Source organism: Rana temporaria, chromosome 1 (assembly GCF_905171775.1).
Source record: "Rana temporaria chromosome 1, aRanTem1.1, whole genome shotgun sequence".
NCBI classification, from domain to species: Eukaryota; Metazoa; Chordata; class Amphibia; order Anura; family Ranidae; genus Rana; species Rana temporaria.
Genome location: NC_053489.1, coordinates 442,849,185 through 442,865,268, shown reverse-complemented (window position 1 = coordinate 442,865,268; position 16,084 = coordinate 442,849,185). Strand labels below are relative to the sequence as shown.

Here is a 16,084-nt window from a genome sequence, read left to right as displayed (position 1 = left end):
CAACTAATGGGTGTCTTATCTATGGTGAGAAACACCCATAAGTAATCCTTGAATAAATGTCAAGGTGCAAGTGGGGATGCAGGGGTTTAATGACAGGACGGAAAAAACGCACAGTTCAAGTCAAGTCTCAATGTGTCAAGGGGAACGGGTGTTTATCCACCCAAAAAAATTTTTGTTGGCTGAGGAAAGACACATAAGCGAAGAGACAAGAATGCTGCGAACCCCAAGATTGAATCGTGTAGAAAAAGAAATTTACCCCACGGGGCTTTGGACAGCAAAGGTATAAAAGTGTAACAAATGTAATATAATAAAGCATGGTTTATTTTATGGTTGTCAATAACATACATTTTAAATGCAATAACAAATTGAAAGAAAACCCTTTACGGATCTGGTGATACAATACATATTCCACAATATTGGACAAATGTATACAACATTGCTTTATGCTGTGTGATGTGCGTTCCCCGACGCGTTTCGACCTCTAAGTGGTCTCTTCAGGGGGATGGTTGATTCTACAAAAATATACATAACATAAATTTGCGATCAAAAAAGTATAAATATAAATCACATAAATTGACCCAAGAATAAGGTTTACCGTTAACGAATGAAGTGGGTTTTGTAATAACCAGAGATGTGCAGAGCCGTTAGAAAATCCGAAGGGAGCGCCACCCACAACCCCATGGGGGAGAGAGGGAAACCAAAACAGACCCCAGGGGGGTTGCAAGGAGCCGCACAGTGGACGCCCTCCGAGGATCAGGGGAGCCGGTGCCTGCAGAGTGCCCCCAATGGGTTAGCCCTGTGTAATTGAAGAGAATTAGAAATATTAAATCATAGCATATTGTGCTAAAGTGTAGGATTATCTGTGGGTAAGGCATGTATATAAAAAAGAGGGACTGGCAGCAGGTTTGTAATTTTATCTGAAAAAAGCAAAAAAAAAAAATATTTTTTCCTTTTTTCTTCTTTATTGAATTAGATCTACTCGTTGATGACCCGAAGGGGTAACTAGTCAATAAATAATGGTCAGGAATTGATGTGTATATTAAGGTACTTAATATAAAAATAGTATAAGAGTGCTCCAATGGCAGACAAAAGTGATTAAGAGACTTTATTAGTCTGGTAAAAGGTGCGTGTACAAGGGTGGGGATGTGTGAGACACATTACAATGTGTATGTTACGTGGACCATCAAAGAATATGTGGATACATATGGTGATAGTAAAAATGTTGGAAATATATGAAAAAAATAAATAAATAAACAAGAAAACAAAAAGAAGGGGGGAGTGAAAGTTGAAAAATCAACATAGGAGTGTAATAATAAAAGGGTGCTGTTACCTGATAGGGGATTAAATGGATAGGAGTAGGTAAAGTGTGGGCTTGTAGAGCTTGTTGTTGAGTATTCAGATCTAGGCTGCAGACAGTGCAGGGAAGACCCAGGCTTCCAATGTTGGAGGAGATGAAAGGAATGAACTGCTGTCCATGCTCAGCTGCCTGGAATCAAGACTTGACTCACAGGCAGACTGTCTTTTATATGCCAGTGGGCGTGGCCAGTGGGCGTGGCCTTTTTGCTCAGGTGCGGCCGGGGGTTCTCGACCGCCCACTGAGCTTTGCCTTGCCGGCGGCGTTCTGCGATCATCCCCGTATGGCCGTGGCGGGCTGCGCGCGCATGAGGCGCCGGCGTGCGCGGCTCGCCACGACGTCATGCAGCTTGCGACGGGGGTGACGACAGTGGTCGGGGTCCCCTGACCTTCCGGAGCGCCGAGGGAGCCGCACCAGGGCTGCTCGTGTAGCGGCCCTTACGTCATCTCCGTGATCTATGGGGAAGCCTGGAGCCAGCATGTGTTTAGCCCCCACCTATGGCCACGCCCACTGGCATAAAAAAGATAGTCTGCCTATGAGTCAAGTCTTGATTCCAGGCAGCTGAGCATGGACAGCAGTGTTAAGCCCCCATTCATGGCCACGCCCACTGGCATATAAAAGACAGTCTGCCTGTGAGTCAAGTCTTGATTCCAGGCAGCTGAGCATGGACAGCAGTTCATTCCTTTCATCTCCTCCAACATTGGAAGCCTGGGTCTTCCCTGCACTGTCTGCAGCCTAGATCTGAATACTCAACAACAAGCTCTACAAGCCCACACTTTACCTACTCCTATCCATTTAATCCCCTATCAGGTAACAGCACCCTTTTATTATTACACTCCTATGTTGATTTTTCAACTTTCACTCCCCCCTTCTTTTTGTTTTCTTGTTTATTTATTTTTTTCATATATTTCCAACATTTTTACTATCACCATATGTATCCACATATTCTTTGATGGTCCACGTAACATACACATTGTAATGTGTCTCACACATCCCCACCCTTGTACACGCACCTTTTACCAGACTAATAAAGTCTCTTAATCACTTTTGTCTGCCATTGGAGCACTCTTATACTATTTTTATATTAAGTACCTTAATATACACATCAATTCCTGACCATTATTTATTGACTAGTTACCCCTTCGGGTCATCAACGAGTAGATCTAATTCAATAAAGAAGAAAAAAGGAAAAAATATTTTTTTTTTTTGCTTTTTTCAGATAAAATTACAAACCTGCTGCCAGTCCCTCTTTTTTATATACATGCCTTACCCACAGATAATCCTACACTTTAGCACAATATGCTATGATTTAATATTTCTAATTCTCTTCAATTACACAGGGCTAACCCATTGGGGGCACTCTGCAGGCACCGGCTCCCCTGATCCTCGGAGGGCGTCCACTGTGCGGCTCCTTGCAACCCCCCTGGGGTCTGTTTTGGTTTCCCTCTCTCCCCCATGGGGTTGTGGGTGGCGCTCCCTTCGGATTTTCTAACGGCTCTGCACATCTCTGGTTATTACAAAACCCACTTCATTCGTTAACGGTAAACCTTATTCTTGGGTCAATTTATGTGATTTATATTTATACTTTTTTGATCGCAAATTTATGTTATGTATATTTTTGTAGAATCAACCATCCCCCTGAAGAGACCACTTAGAGGTCGAAACGCGTCGGGGAACGCACATCACACAGCATAAAGCAATGTTGTATACATTTGTCCAATATTGTGGAATATGTATTGTATCACCAGATCCGTAAAGGGTTTTCTTTCAATTTGTTATTGCATTTAAAATGTATGTTATTGACAACCATAAAATAAACCATGCTTTATTATATTACATTTGTTACACTTTTATACCTTTGCTGTCCAAAGCCCCGTGGGGTAAATTTCTTTTTCTACACGCTATATGAGGAGCAACCAATGTTAAGTATGGACATCGGGCCAGCGTCGAATTTTGCGGCGTTTACGTCATTTGCGTAAGTCGTTCGCGAATAGGGCTTTGCGTAAATTACGTCCACTCGAAAGCATTGACGATTTGCGGCGGAATTTCGAGCACTGGCGCATACGTCGTTCGTTAAAGACGTCATTTACGTGGGGTCATGTTTTATTTACATAAAACACGCCCACCTCTAGCAAATTTGAATTTGGCGCGCTTACGCCAGCTGATTTACGCTACGCCGCCGCAACTTACAGAGCAAGTGCTTTGTGAATATTGCACTTGCCCGTGTAAGTTGCGGCGGCGTAGCGTAAATGACATACGCTACGCCTGCACAAACTTACGGCGGGCTACTTGAATCTAGCCCTTTGTGTGTATGCTTTTCCGATTCTTAAAAACCTGCGCATGGTCAGAATCAAGTATGAGACGGGAGTGCACCTTCGGTAAAAGTAGCATTCGTAATGGAGATAGCACATTCGTCACGCTGTAACAGACTGAAAAGCGCAAATCGTCTCTCACCAAACTTTTACTAACACGCGGTAACACAAGATTAGCAAAAGCAGCCCCAAGGGTGGCGCCAGTGGAATCGAACTTCCCCTTTAGAGTGCCGTCGTACGTGCTCTCACTCCCTTATAGGGAGTCCCTCTGCCCCGTTGGGCTTCAAAGCGGAGCAGGTAGGGCGGGCTGTGTGGGAGGACCCCCTCACACACCCGCCATTGCCACCCGGGGCATGGAGAAAGGTGGCAGATTGCCTCTGGGGGAGGCCTGCCTACTCCCAACTCCTGCAGTCCGGCTCCTCTCTCAAGTACACGCACAAAAATACACAAAAAAAAAAAAAAAGAACGACTAGATTTTGTCTCGAGAGTGTGTATGCAAGGAAAGCTAGACAAGAATCCCGTCAAGCTAAACGATAAAACATTTACGACGGGTGTACGAGGCCTAAGGCTGGCCATACATAATACAATTTTCTTGTACAACTTTCCTTTAGATTTTCCAAAACCATATAATATGAGGTCAGACCTAAACACTTTCAATTTGTGTGAGATCAGGCACTACATAGTTGAAGGTAAATCTAAAGAAAATTGAATAAGAAAATTGTATGGTGTATGGCCAGCGTAAGGGACCTATAGTGATGTCCAGGATGTGGGAGAAGCTTCCACTTTAGAACTGAAATTGAACTTTGTGTAACGGAGCACCCCAGGTTTCATAAATCTTAGTGCTCTGGAAGTGAACTCAAAGTATGTGTAGGCACCTCTAGGTACCGGCTTTTTAATATATCTAGTGGTTTAGAACATTTAAGGAATATAGATGTTTAATTTAAGTGTGTGTGTTTTTTTTGCGTATGACACATAAAAGGATGACACACTGTTGGAACATTTGCCAGTATAGTGTGAATCCAGATGAAGTGCCATCTGGTTTCCATTAGTTCATTTTGTTAAGGTTTTATATATATCTATAATGTACTTTTTTAACTTTTTAAGGATACGCAGCATCTAAAACTGGGAAAAACAAAGTTACTGCAGAAGTGCGCTATTCAGGCAGCAGAAAAAATCAAACTATGTGATGTTGCTGAGATTCTGAAGTCAGAAAATATAGCTCTTAAAGGAAATGTGTTAAACACAGAAGCCACCCTAGACAAGGTAATACTAATCCACAGAAATGCTTGAACAGCAATATCCAAAAAGACCTCTTAAATAATAAAGTGTTACCAAATATTTTTTTTTATTAAACTAACCAACTTGTTATACCCCCTGTCTGTGAATGACACCGATCCTCCTCTTCTGAGGTCCCCGGCAGCGATCTTGGCTCCTCCTCTTCTTTTGAAGGACTACCAAAGCCCACTACCATGGGGAGAGCGTAGTCTGTGCGATCCCGACCTATGTGTCTATGGAGCCGTGCTCCATAGACTTACACAGCGGGACTTAGGCCCGCCCCCCCCACTTCCTCTTCACTGCATCTGATTGACAGCAGCAAGAGCCAATGCCTCCTGCTGCTGCTCGATTGGTGTGTAAAGAAGAAAAGAGGGGAGAAAAGATGCAGCCAAGCACAGTGCTGATCTCTTCTCCCCTCTCTTCCCCTTCACACAGGGAAGAAGGGCACAGAGAAACTAAATTAGTTTTTTTACCTTAATGCAAACAATGCATTATGGTAAAAAACGTTTTTAGGTTTAGTAACACTTTAAGCACAAAGTAATGATATTGTGAGTTTTTATACACATTTCAGAATTTGAATTTGTTAATATTTGAAGCATATGTATTGTATGCCATTAACCATTAAATTCATATTTCAGATATGATTATAAAGGGCTGGTGATATTTTATTAATACATGGAGCCAAATGAGCTACATCATCACACGGTGTCATCTATTGGATACTCTACCAGCAACATTTCCTTACCATGGTTCCTGATCCTTGTTACTGTTCACCTGGGTGTTTAGGGGGCCACCTTTAAAGGTCCCACCACATCCTGTTGCACTATTCATAGCATAAAACAAATATAGGGAGAGTGGGGACCCCTCATAATGGTCACAACAGTTTTTCTATTAAATGCTGAAAGATCTAGTGCAGGGGTGTCAAACTGGCGGCCCTCCAGCTGTTCCGAAACTACAAGTCCCATCATGCCTCTGCCTGTGAGAGTCATGCTTGTAACTGTTAGCCTTGCAATGCCTCATGGGACTTGTAGTTTTGCAACAGCTGGAGGGCCGCCAGTTTGAGACCCCTGATCTAGTGAGTACCAGGTGCACTTTATTTCTTGATACATATCCAGGCTAATCTGTTGGAATTTTGACCTCTGCAGCGTACATAGGTTTGATTTGTTGTGTTTCTGATATAATGGCTTAAAGGTAATTTGTCAAAGAAATCAATACAACTCTGTATGAGCAGGCATGCAAGATGCATTCATGTGTTTCTAGTTGTGAGCATATTTTCTTATGTGTGTTCCAGAAATGTCCAAACCTGAATAAACTCAGAAAGGTGTCCTCAGTTTTAAATTTGGGCCCAGACATTCATGGGCGTCCGCTAAAATTTTTTTCTGGGGGGCGGTGCGCTTTGGCAGCGGCGATACCCAGTCGCATTTTACCCTTTCTTCTACCACTAGCAGGGGTTAAAAGCTTCCCCCCCCCCACGTTACAATGTAAAAACACTCCACTGTGCCCCCTTTCAATATCTCTTTGTCACTACTGTGTACCCCCTCTCCACAACTGCACCTCTGGACCCCTTTACATTACACAGCACCTCACAGCTCTGGACCCCTTTACATTACACATCACCCCACAGCTCTGGACCCCTTTACATTACACAGCACCCCACAGCTCTGGCCCCCTTTACATTACACAGCACCCTGCATGACTGGACCCCTTTACATTACACAGCACCCTGCATGACTGGACCCCTTTACATTACACAGCACCCTGCACCACTGGACCCCTTTACATTACACAGCACCCCACAGCTATGGACCCCTTTACATTACACAGCATCCCACAGCTCCAGACCTCTTTACATTACACAGAACCCTGCATCACTGGCCCCCTTTACATTACACAGCACCCTGCACCTCTGGACCCCTTTACATTACACAGCACCCCACAGCTATGGACCCCTTTACATTACACAGCACCCTGCATCACTGGACCCCTTTACATTACACAGCACCCCACAGCTATGGACCCCTTTACATTACACAGCACCCTGCATCACTGGACCCCTTTACATTACACAGCACCCCCCTTGACTGAAACACTACACTATATTGACAGTATATTTATTTCAGGTCTAAAAGAGGAACCTTTTGGAATGAGGGACAAATGGATTTATTCCATAAGAGGGACAGGCACTCTAAATAAGGGACAACTAGAAACAATGCCGTAGGCTACAACACTGCGTTGTGTTTGCTCTGCGTTTCCAGACTTGCTAAAAACACATCAGAAAATAGTCTAGTGTTACCTGTGGCAACAGATGTTGGCACAGGCCTGGCAAATGATATAAAACGGTGCTCCCTGCCCTCTGTCCTCTGGCGCTCGTATCGTATGTCACGGAGCTGGGTCTGTGTGCAAGGTCCCGCCCCCCCCTAGTTCGGCTCGTGTGATAGGCGGAACACTAGAAGACTATCAGACGAGCCGAACTAGGGGGGCGGGACCTTGCACACAGACCCAGCTCCATGACATACGATATGAGCGCTGGAGGACAGAAGCGCTGCAGTCGCTGCTTAAGGCGGCCCCAGGGCCAGTTCAGCCCTGCTCCTGGCTCTCACTGGCGATTCCAGGGGGGGCAAACGACCCCCCTTGCCCTATGGAGCAGACGCCTATGCAGATATACCCCCAACATCTCACAGTGCAATATACATGGGGGGCGTGGCCAGCGCGGCATGTGAGCAGACGCTTTAGAACAGAGCTCTCACACATTACAGTGAAATATACATGCCTTTCTACTGGCCACCGAGGAGCACACAGTTCATTGTGCGATGTAAGGGGGTTTTCCAGAGCTCTAACTTGGAGCTCAAATTCAAATCTGCCTTCTAAGTGGTTTCATGTTTTGAGACTCATGGGTTGTGTAGAAAATGCTGTAAATACAACAGAAGGTACCTTTGGGCACTAAGGGCCAAATCCACAGCCAGCGGTGAAAAATAAGTTACTCAAAACTTATGTCATTTAAGGTACGGCGCCCTAAGTTGGTGTCGTAAGTGCCGTATCCAGAGCGCATTTGCGCACAAAATTGCGCTTACGTAACTTAAATTCCGAGGCGTAAGGCGGGGTTATTGCAAGTGGGAAGGAAGTGGGCGTGCTTCATTGTAATGAGCCGTGACCCCATGCAAATGAAAGGCCGGCCGTACTGCGCATGCGCGCACGAATCTGCTGCTCACTGGGCATGTGCAGAACTTTGCTCGGCGCAATCAGTGAGATAGGTAAAAGGCCAAGCATACTTAGTTTGAGGATCACCCTGTGTGTAAATAGCCCCAGTCAAACACACTTCCCTTGCAAAAGTATTTCCCTGTGTTCCCTTCCTAGAGCAAGTTGCTTCTGCTCTGAACGTTTGTCAGTGTTTGTTGTTGAGTTGTGTGTGATAGAGAATTTTTGGAGGAGTATTAGATTGTAGTTGTTGTTTGTTTCTGATAAGTGTATTTTTTGTTTGATTGTTTCTGCTAAGTGTTTTTCTTTTTTTTTTTTTTCTGCTTAGATTTTGTGTTTGTTTTTTGGGTGTTTGTTTTTGACTTTGTAGTAGCTGTCTGCTTGTGTTTGTTTGTTGTGTGTGTATTTTTGTTTGTTTGTTGTGTGTGTATTTTTGTTTGTTTGTCCTGTGAGTTTTCTTGTTGCTGAGTGGTGTCTGTGATGGCCCCCAAGCGCAGGAAGCTTAATTTTACTCATGAAAATGGGGGGCACTAATGCGCAAAAACCAACCTAACCATAAAATAGAAGGCTATATAAAATAAATAAACTAAAAGACTAATAAGCAGCAGCCACAGCTAAAAGTGCTCACACACTAACAGAATATGAAAAATGGGGGGTGCAGTGGCGCTTACTATTAAAAATTAAAACTATGATAACTGGTAGAAAAAAACAATGTTCAGCCAATCAATATGTGAAATTCCAAATTTGTATCACTCCAAATGAGACCCACACAACATAAATGTAGTGTGGACGATGATAAGAGTGAAATAAATGATGAATGATTACCTAAGGAGGTAAACAGACGTACCACCAGGGGCACCGTAATGGTCAAGATGAATGAGCAATATCTATATAAATTACATAGACATGATCACAATGACAAAATGTTCATGGGAAAATAAATAAAACAATACTGTAAAGTGCTGCATCAATAAAAGTGCAAAGTGCAAAAATACAATATATATAAAAAAGTCCAGTGACCCACAGTCTTTGCAAAAATACAAGCAAACTGTCCAATATTCGTGCATGAAGTGCAAAAAAATATATAAATATAATAAGCAGTGAAAGGTAAATCCACAGTTAGAATCAATTAAAACGAAGTGATGTGAATAAAAAACATGCAAAAAGTGTCCAGTGCACAATTGTGCAAAATAAGCAAATCCGAAATGACTGCAGAAATAAAAGAAGTTTCAAACACTGATTTTCAAAGTGCAAAGAAATGGTCAGATGAAAGTCCACAGATGATAACTTCAATATGTGATGATGAGCACACATGCTTGCAAAATAAAATACCAAAGGATCCCACAGTGCAGAATATAGAGTAATTGTTCTCACAAGCCTCTTACCTCCCAGAGGCTTAGTTAAAGCCTAATAACAATACTGACACAGCAAAGAGTGTGTCTCCCATAGGTAATCAGCCACTCCAATCCCGCACTCCGAACGCACCACAGGTCCCAGCGATGGCACTCAGATGAAAGACAGGGAGGCCTCCATGGCATAAAATCTTTTGACAATTTATTGACAAGTAACAAAAATATCACTCACAGCTATCCTACGATTAAGAGACGTGCGGTGTCTCGATACGCGTGAGGACCCAGGAGAGCTGGTGGTGACGTCATCCGCTCGCGGCCGCAGAGCGGAGACATCTTGTGTTACGATACACTTCATGCTGATGACCGATCCTATGTTTGTGAGTGATATTTTTGTTACTTGTCAATAAATTGTCAAAAGATTTTATGCCATGGAGGCCTCCCTGTCTGTCGGAGTGCGGGATTGGAGTGGCTGATTACCTATGGGAGACACACTCTTTGCTGTGTCAGTATTGTTATTAGGCTTTAACTAAGCCTCTGGGAAGTAAGAGGCTTGTGAGAACAATTACTCTATATTCTGCACTGTGGGATCCTTTGGTATTTTATTTTGCAAGCACGTGTGCTCATCATCACATATTGAAGTTATCATCTGTGGACTTTCATCTGACCATTTCTTTGCACTTTGAAAATCAGTGTTTGAAACTTCTTTTATTTCTGCAGTCATTTCGGATTTGCTTATTTTGCACAATTGTGCACTGGACACTTTTTGCATGTTTTTTATCCACATCACTTCGTTTTAATTGATCCTAACTGTGGATTTACCTTTCACTGCTTATTATATTTATATATTTTTTTGCACTTCATGCACGAATATTGGACAGTTTGCTTGTATTTTTGCAAAGACTGTGGGTCACTGGACTTTTTTATATATATTGTATTTTTGCACTTTGCACTTTTATTGATGCAGCACTTTACAGTATTGTTTTATTTATTTTCCCATGAACATTTTGTCATTGTGATCATGTCTATGTAATTTATATAGATATTGCTCATTCATCTTGACCATTACGGTGCCCCTGGTGGTACGTCTGTTTACCTCCTTAGGTAATCATTCATCATTTATTTCACTCTTATCATCGTCCACACTACATTTATGTTGTGTGGGTCTCATTTGGAGTGATACAAATTTGGAATTTCACATATTGATTGGCTGAACATTGTTTTTTTTCTACCAGTTATCATAGTTTTAATTTTTAATAGTAAGCGCCACTGCACCCCCCATTTTTCATTAATTTTACTCATGTAGAGAAGCAAATCCTTGCCAGGTATATCATCCAATATGGGCGATATTTACATTGGCCTGATAGCCGGAACACCTCCCCGGCCCAAAGGAAGAAGATATATAAAAAAATTACGGATCACATAAATGCGGCGGGGGGGGGGGGAGACGAGGACCCCCGCTGGCATCCAGAAAAAGATCAATGATCTGAGGAGCGTGGTCCGCAATTAGGTGGCAAAGCTCACTGCCCATAGGAGGGGCACTGGAGGAGGGGGACCATGCCCCATCCGGCTGACTGAGGAGGAATGGGCAGTGGCCAGTGTTTCCAGCCAGAGCAGGTGGTGGGCCTGCCTGGTTATCAGTCTGATGTTTCTGTGAGGCCAGGTAAGTTTTTTGTTTTTCTATCTGGTGATTAGCATGTGTGGGTGGGGGAAGGGAAGATGTGCCAAGTGTGTGGATCCTCAAACCTGTGATTGTTTGGTGTCCTCCACAGATGACCAGGAGGTTGCAGGCCCATCAGGCCAGGCTGCTGCACCACCCCAAGGACAAGAGGCTGCTGAGGAGTCCCCAGGGGAGGGGAGTGGCCAAACCTCCCCTCATGAGGAGGATGAGGGGGAGGAGGATGAGGGGGAGGAGGATGAGGGGGTGGAAGAAGAAGATCTGCAGCTTGGCAGGGAAATCCTTTTGGCCTCTGATCTAATGACATTTGAGGATACCCTTGAGGCTACCCCAGAGCCTACCCCAGAGGCTGGCAGCAGTCAGGCCACCATCAGGGGTAGCCCCTCCCACTCTTCCCCCAACAGGCTGCAAACCACAAGGGTCACTCTCTCCCCTAGACCAGAGCCACAAGCCTCAGGGGCAGGCAGGATGGCGACCCAGGAGACCAGGGGGGTGTTTGAGCGTCTGCCGGCCAGTCTGCAGAAGGACAATGCCCGGCAGACCCGCAGTCTGGGTGAGATAAAAAAACTCTGACCAAGATGGAGCACAGCCTGGGTGCAATGAGGGAGTCACTCGGTGATGTGGCCACAAACTCATTGGGGGTCATCACATGTTTGTGGTCCCTGCAGACCGCCACAACAGGCGTGGCCCAGGAGGTGACTGCCCTGACCCAGGCTGTGCAGGACAATACCCGGGCTGTGCAGGACAATACCCGGGCTGGCCAGGCCAATACGGCTGCCATCACTGTCTGTCTGAACAGGATAGCAGTGGCCTTGGAGGGCAGGCCAGCAGGAGGACAGACACCAGGGGAGGCTCCTTCTTCCCCTGCTAACACCCCCTCCCCCCGTGAAGATACTCCCTCCCCTGCTAACACCCCCCCGTGAAGATCCTCCCTCCCCTGCTAACACCCCCCCCCCCCGTGAAGATCCTCCAGTTGGCCGTGCCCGTGCCCTTGGGCAGCCCAGACGGAGCACTCACCGCCGGAATTAATTTGCAGGGGTACTCTTGATTTTTTTTTTTTTTTTATATGATTTTGTTTATTATACTGTACTTATGATTTGGTTTATGTGTGTGAATGATGTGTGAATGTGGGGGGGTGGCATTCCTGATAAAATAAGGGTGTCACCCTCAGTTTTGGTGGAGAAGGGATCCCCAGGACCAGGGAGAAGTGATCCCAGGTCCCTGAATGGTGTATGAATGCACAGTGACATAATTGGAGCCGTGGCGGGGCGTTACTGCTCCCAAGTACCAAAGGGGGGGGGGGGTACTTGGATCTAATCCAATTCGATGTGCATGTGATGTGTCTGTTCTAGGGACCACAGTGGTGTGCATTTATGCATTCTCATTGTGACCTAATTAATGTGCGTTTACTGTGAAAAGAAACATTCTCATTGTGACATTATTCATGTGCGTTTACTGTGAAAAGAAACATTCTCATTGTGACATTATTCATGTGCGTTTACTGTGAAAAGATGCCTTCTGCGAGGCATCTCCTGGCTGCTGTGCCAGGGGGGGAATGTCTGGGTCGGGGGTCAGGTCAGCACGTATGTCAATCTCCAGTCCCCTTCTCATGGCAAAGTTGTGCAGAATACAACATGCACGATGATCTGGCACACAAAGTCTGGGGAATACAACAGTGTACCCCCAGACTTATCCAGGCATCTGAAGCGGGACTTCAGCAGCCCAAATGTGCGTTCCACAACTGCCCGGGTGCGTATGTGAGCCTCGTTGTAGCGTTGCTCTCCTGGGGTTTGGGGGTTCCTGAATGGGGTCATCATATGTGGTCCCAGGGCATATCCAGAGTCACCTGGAAGGGAAAAGACAGGAGGATATTAGTCATGCATGTGCCCCTCGTGATGTCTGCATCATGGGGGGGGGACATACCTGACACCCATGTCACTCACCAATCAGCCAGCTGTCTCTATACAGGTTCAGCTCCAAATCTCTGGAGATGTTGGTCTGCCGGAATATGTAGCTGTCATGGCACGATCCAGGGAATTTCGCACAGACGTGCCAGATGAGGCCATGGGCATCTACGATTACCTGGACATTTATGGAATGCCAGTGCTTCCGATTCCGGAACAGGTGCTCTGTCTCATGGGGGGGCTGTAGTGCCATATGGGTACAATCAATGGCCCCGATGGTCCGTGGGAATCGGGCAATGTGGTAAAAGTCCGTCATGGTCCTCCTGGGTGGGTTTTTGAAATTGATTGCCCATGCGCCGCAGTATTGCAGGGACTACTTGATGGACACACCTGCTCATGGAGGATTGTGCCATCCCAGCCAGACCTCCACATGTTCGTTGGAAAGACCCAGTGGCAAGAAACTGCAGTGTTGCCATTACTTTGATGAGAGGTGGCAGGGCATGGGATCGTTGGGTTGGGGTGGTGAGATCATCCTGCAGGATTCGGGTTAATTCAAGGATGGCTTCCCGGTTGAAACGGAAGTTGCCATAGACCTCAGAAGCAGGCATGCCAAAGAGATCTCGGCGTGGGCGGTATACCCTCTCCTGTGCCCTCCTCCTCCTCTGTGCCCTCCTCCTTCTTTGCGCCTCTAAAGTAGCGAGTGCCGTTAGGATCATGGATGGCCCGGGCATGTTGGCAGACAGATTGAAGTCCAGCAAATATGTGTTCTCAGCTCTTCCTCAATGCTGTTGCTTCAGCAGACCTTTACACGGCATGTGTAAAATTAGGGCTGCTTTTATAAAGTGTAAATTTGCGCAGGGAAACTAACAGGTGCGCACAGGGCGTAATCTACGGCGCACACACTTAATTATGTGGATCGCCCTATCTCCCTCATTTGCATCTTTGCCTATCAAAAACAGCGGCGTGACTAGCGTAATTTGCGTCCGAGGATGCGCCGGTGTAATTATTTTAGGTAGGATGTAAAAATCGGATTTTAAGGAGTATCTCGTTTTGAGGATCGGGCGCAAAGATACGCGCGGTGTAAAATTTGAAATCTCGGGCCAGATTCACGTAGATCAGCGGATCTATAGATCTGCTCGATCTACGTGATTTAAGATCCGCTCCCGCAAGTTTGAGAGTGGCTAATTCACAAACCACTTACCTCCAAACTTGCGGCGGCGGATCCTAAATCCCCCGGCGGAATTCAAATTCCGCGGCTAGGGGGAGTGTACTATTTAAATCAGGCGCGTTCCCGCGCCGATTTAAATGCGCATGCGCCGTCCGGGGAATTTCCCGGCGTGCATTGCTCCCACAGACGTCGCTAGGACGTCAGTGGTTTCGACGCTTACGTAAACGACGTCCATCCGTATTCTAGAACGACTTACGCAAACGACGGTAAAAAATTCAAATTCGACGCGGGAACGCCGGCTATACTTAACATTGGCTGCGGCAAAACGAAAATAACTCTGGACAGCCGCACTCCAAAATGACTTAAAATAAAGTTGGTCTTTTAATGTAAAAAGTACATACAGGCACTGCAAACAATAGATACAGATTGGCCGACGCGTTTCACGCTGCAATTCAGCGCTTAGTCATGGCTAACATAGGTTCACACTGAAAATACATATATACCCATACCACCATCATGTGAGAAAACATTCGCCTATGGCGAGACTGGATCAATTAAACAATTAGATAGTTAATTGCATGCATATTAAAACCAATTTATATGGAACAGGTGATGTAGCATATCTTGCAATTAACATGTTAAAGTGAAGAAAAAAAGAAACAAAAACAAAATAAGACCATACATATGCCTAGGACATGTGAATAGACAAACCGCACCTATATATATCTTGGGGTCTCCAAATAGGCAAGATAACCATTGTAACTAGTGTATGACTCCACTTAGAGTTAATAAAAATAATATAAAATAAAATAAAAATGAAAATAAAATAAATAAAATAAAATAGAATTTCATTTATTGTGTTTTGTGAAAGACACAACTATTATAAAAATATGTATGTAAACACTCCTGTGTGAAATAGTGAGTATACCCATCGAACTATGTCCTGGGGGTGAATATTGAAGTGCTTCTAAATCTTTTATATTTTATTTTGTTTTTTATTTTTAATTTTTTATGTGTATCATATTTTCTAGACTATATTTGTCTTTTATTATTAAATTTTTTAGGTTTTTTAAAGGTTTTTTAGAATCAATTATCTAGTGTTTTACTATGTGTGTTATTCTAAACAAAAAATGAAAAATAAAGTGTTAAATGTAGAAGATTATCGTAATCGCAATTGCAATTGAAAAGATAAACTTCTGTGTATTAGTGTTAATACCAATATTTTAAATTACATTGATATTCTTATATATAATATATCAACTGTGACTTAGTGTTGATAAGCACATAGTGGAAGTCAAGATGTAATCCATCTATTTTATACGGTAAACCCGAGAAGACTGCCCCAGGTCATGTATATCAGACCAAAAAATGTGTACATATGGAGATTGCTAATGTTAAAGCCTCTATGTATCTAGTTACGAGTTAAAGACATAGTGCTCTTATAGTGTGAAGATTAATTGTCGGGAGACAAATACAGGCTCTCCAATACAAAATACAAAAATCAATATCTAGAACACAGAGGCATGACTCTCCAAAAGGCTATACCAATGTATATGGAGTAAATATCTTTCTCATGAACAGAAAATGAGTATAGAACAAGTAAAAAAACGAGAAGGAAAAGAACATCCCCTGTACATAAGGGTTAACAGTAATATATGGCTAATGGTTTAACATGATCATAACTAGGTCAAGATTACGGTCTGGTGTATTATGTCCATAGTACACACAAAATTTGTGTGTATGGACATTGAGTCAACAGTGATATAACGCTGTGAGACACTATAAAAAATCGATATGTCATAGGGACCCTGATCATGACTCTCCAGAAGGCCGGAATGTAAAACCGTTA

General features: G+C 44.2%; 1 protein-coding gene and 2 long non-coding RNA genes across 4 annotated transcripts in view; 2 read left to right on the top strand and 1 right to left on the bottom strand.

The window, feature by feature from the left end:
- Positions 1 to 16,084, top strand: part of CCDC158 (coiled-coil domain containing 158) — a 138,314-nt gene that overhangs the window by 94,838 nt on the left and 27,392 nt on the right. For both annotated transcript variants that reach the window (XM_040326782.1, XM_040326773.1), the window contains exon 16: positions 4,771 to 4,929. In XM_040326782.1, the coding sequence (XP_040182716.1) occupies positions 4,771 to 4,929 (159 nt within the window). The remainder of the gene's footprint in view (positions 1 to 4,770; positions 4,930 to 16,084) is intronic.
- LOC120915965 lies at positions 301 to 1,539 on the bottom strand. Its single transcript, XR_005743921.1, has 3 exons — positions 1,331 to 1,539; positions 596 to 796; positions 301 to 512 (listed from the first exon to the last, which is right to left on the bottom strand). It is a non-coding gene; the product is annotated as an uncharacterized LOC120915965 (long non-coding RNA).
- LOC120915952 lies at positions 1,680 to 3,190 on the top strand. Its single transcript, XR_005743919.1, has 3 exons — positions 1,680 to 2,164; positions 2,695 to 2,895; positions 2,979 to 3,190. It is a non-coding gene; the product is annotated as an uncharacterized LOC120915952 (long non-coding RNA).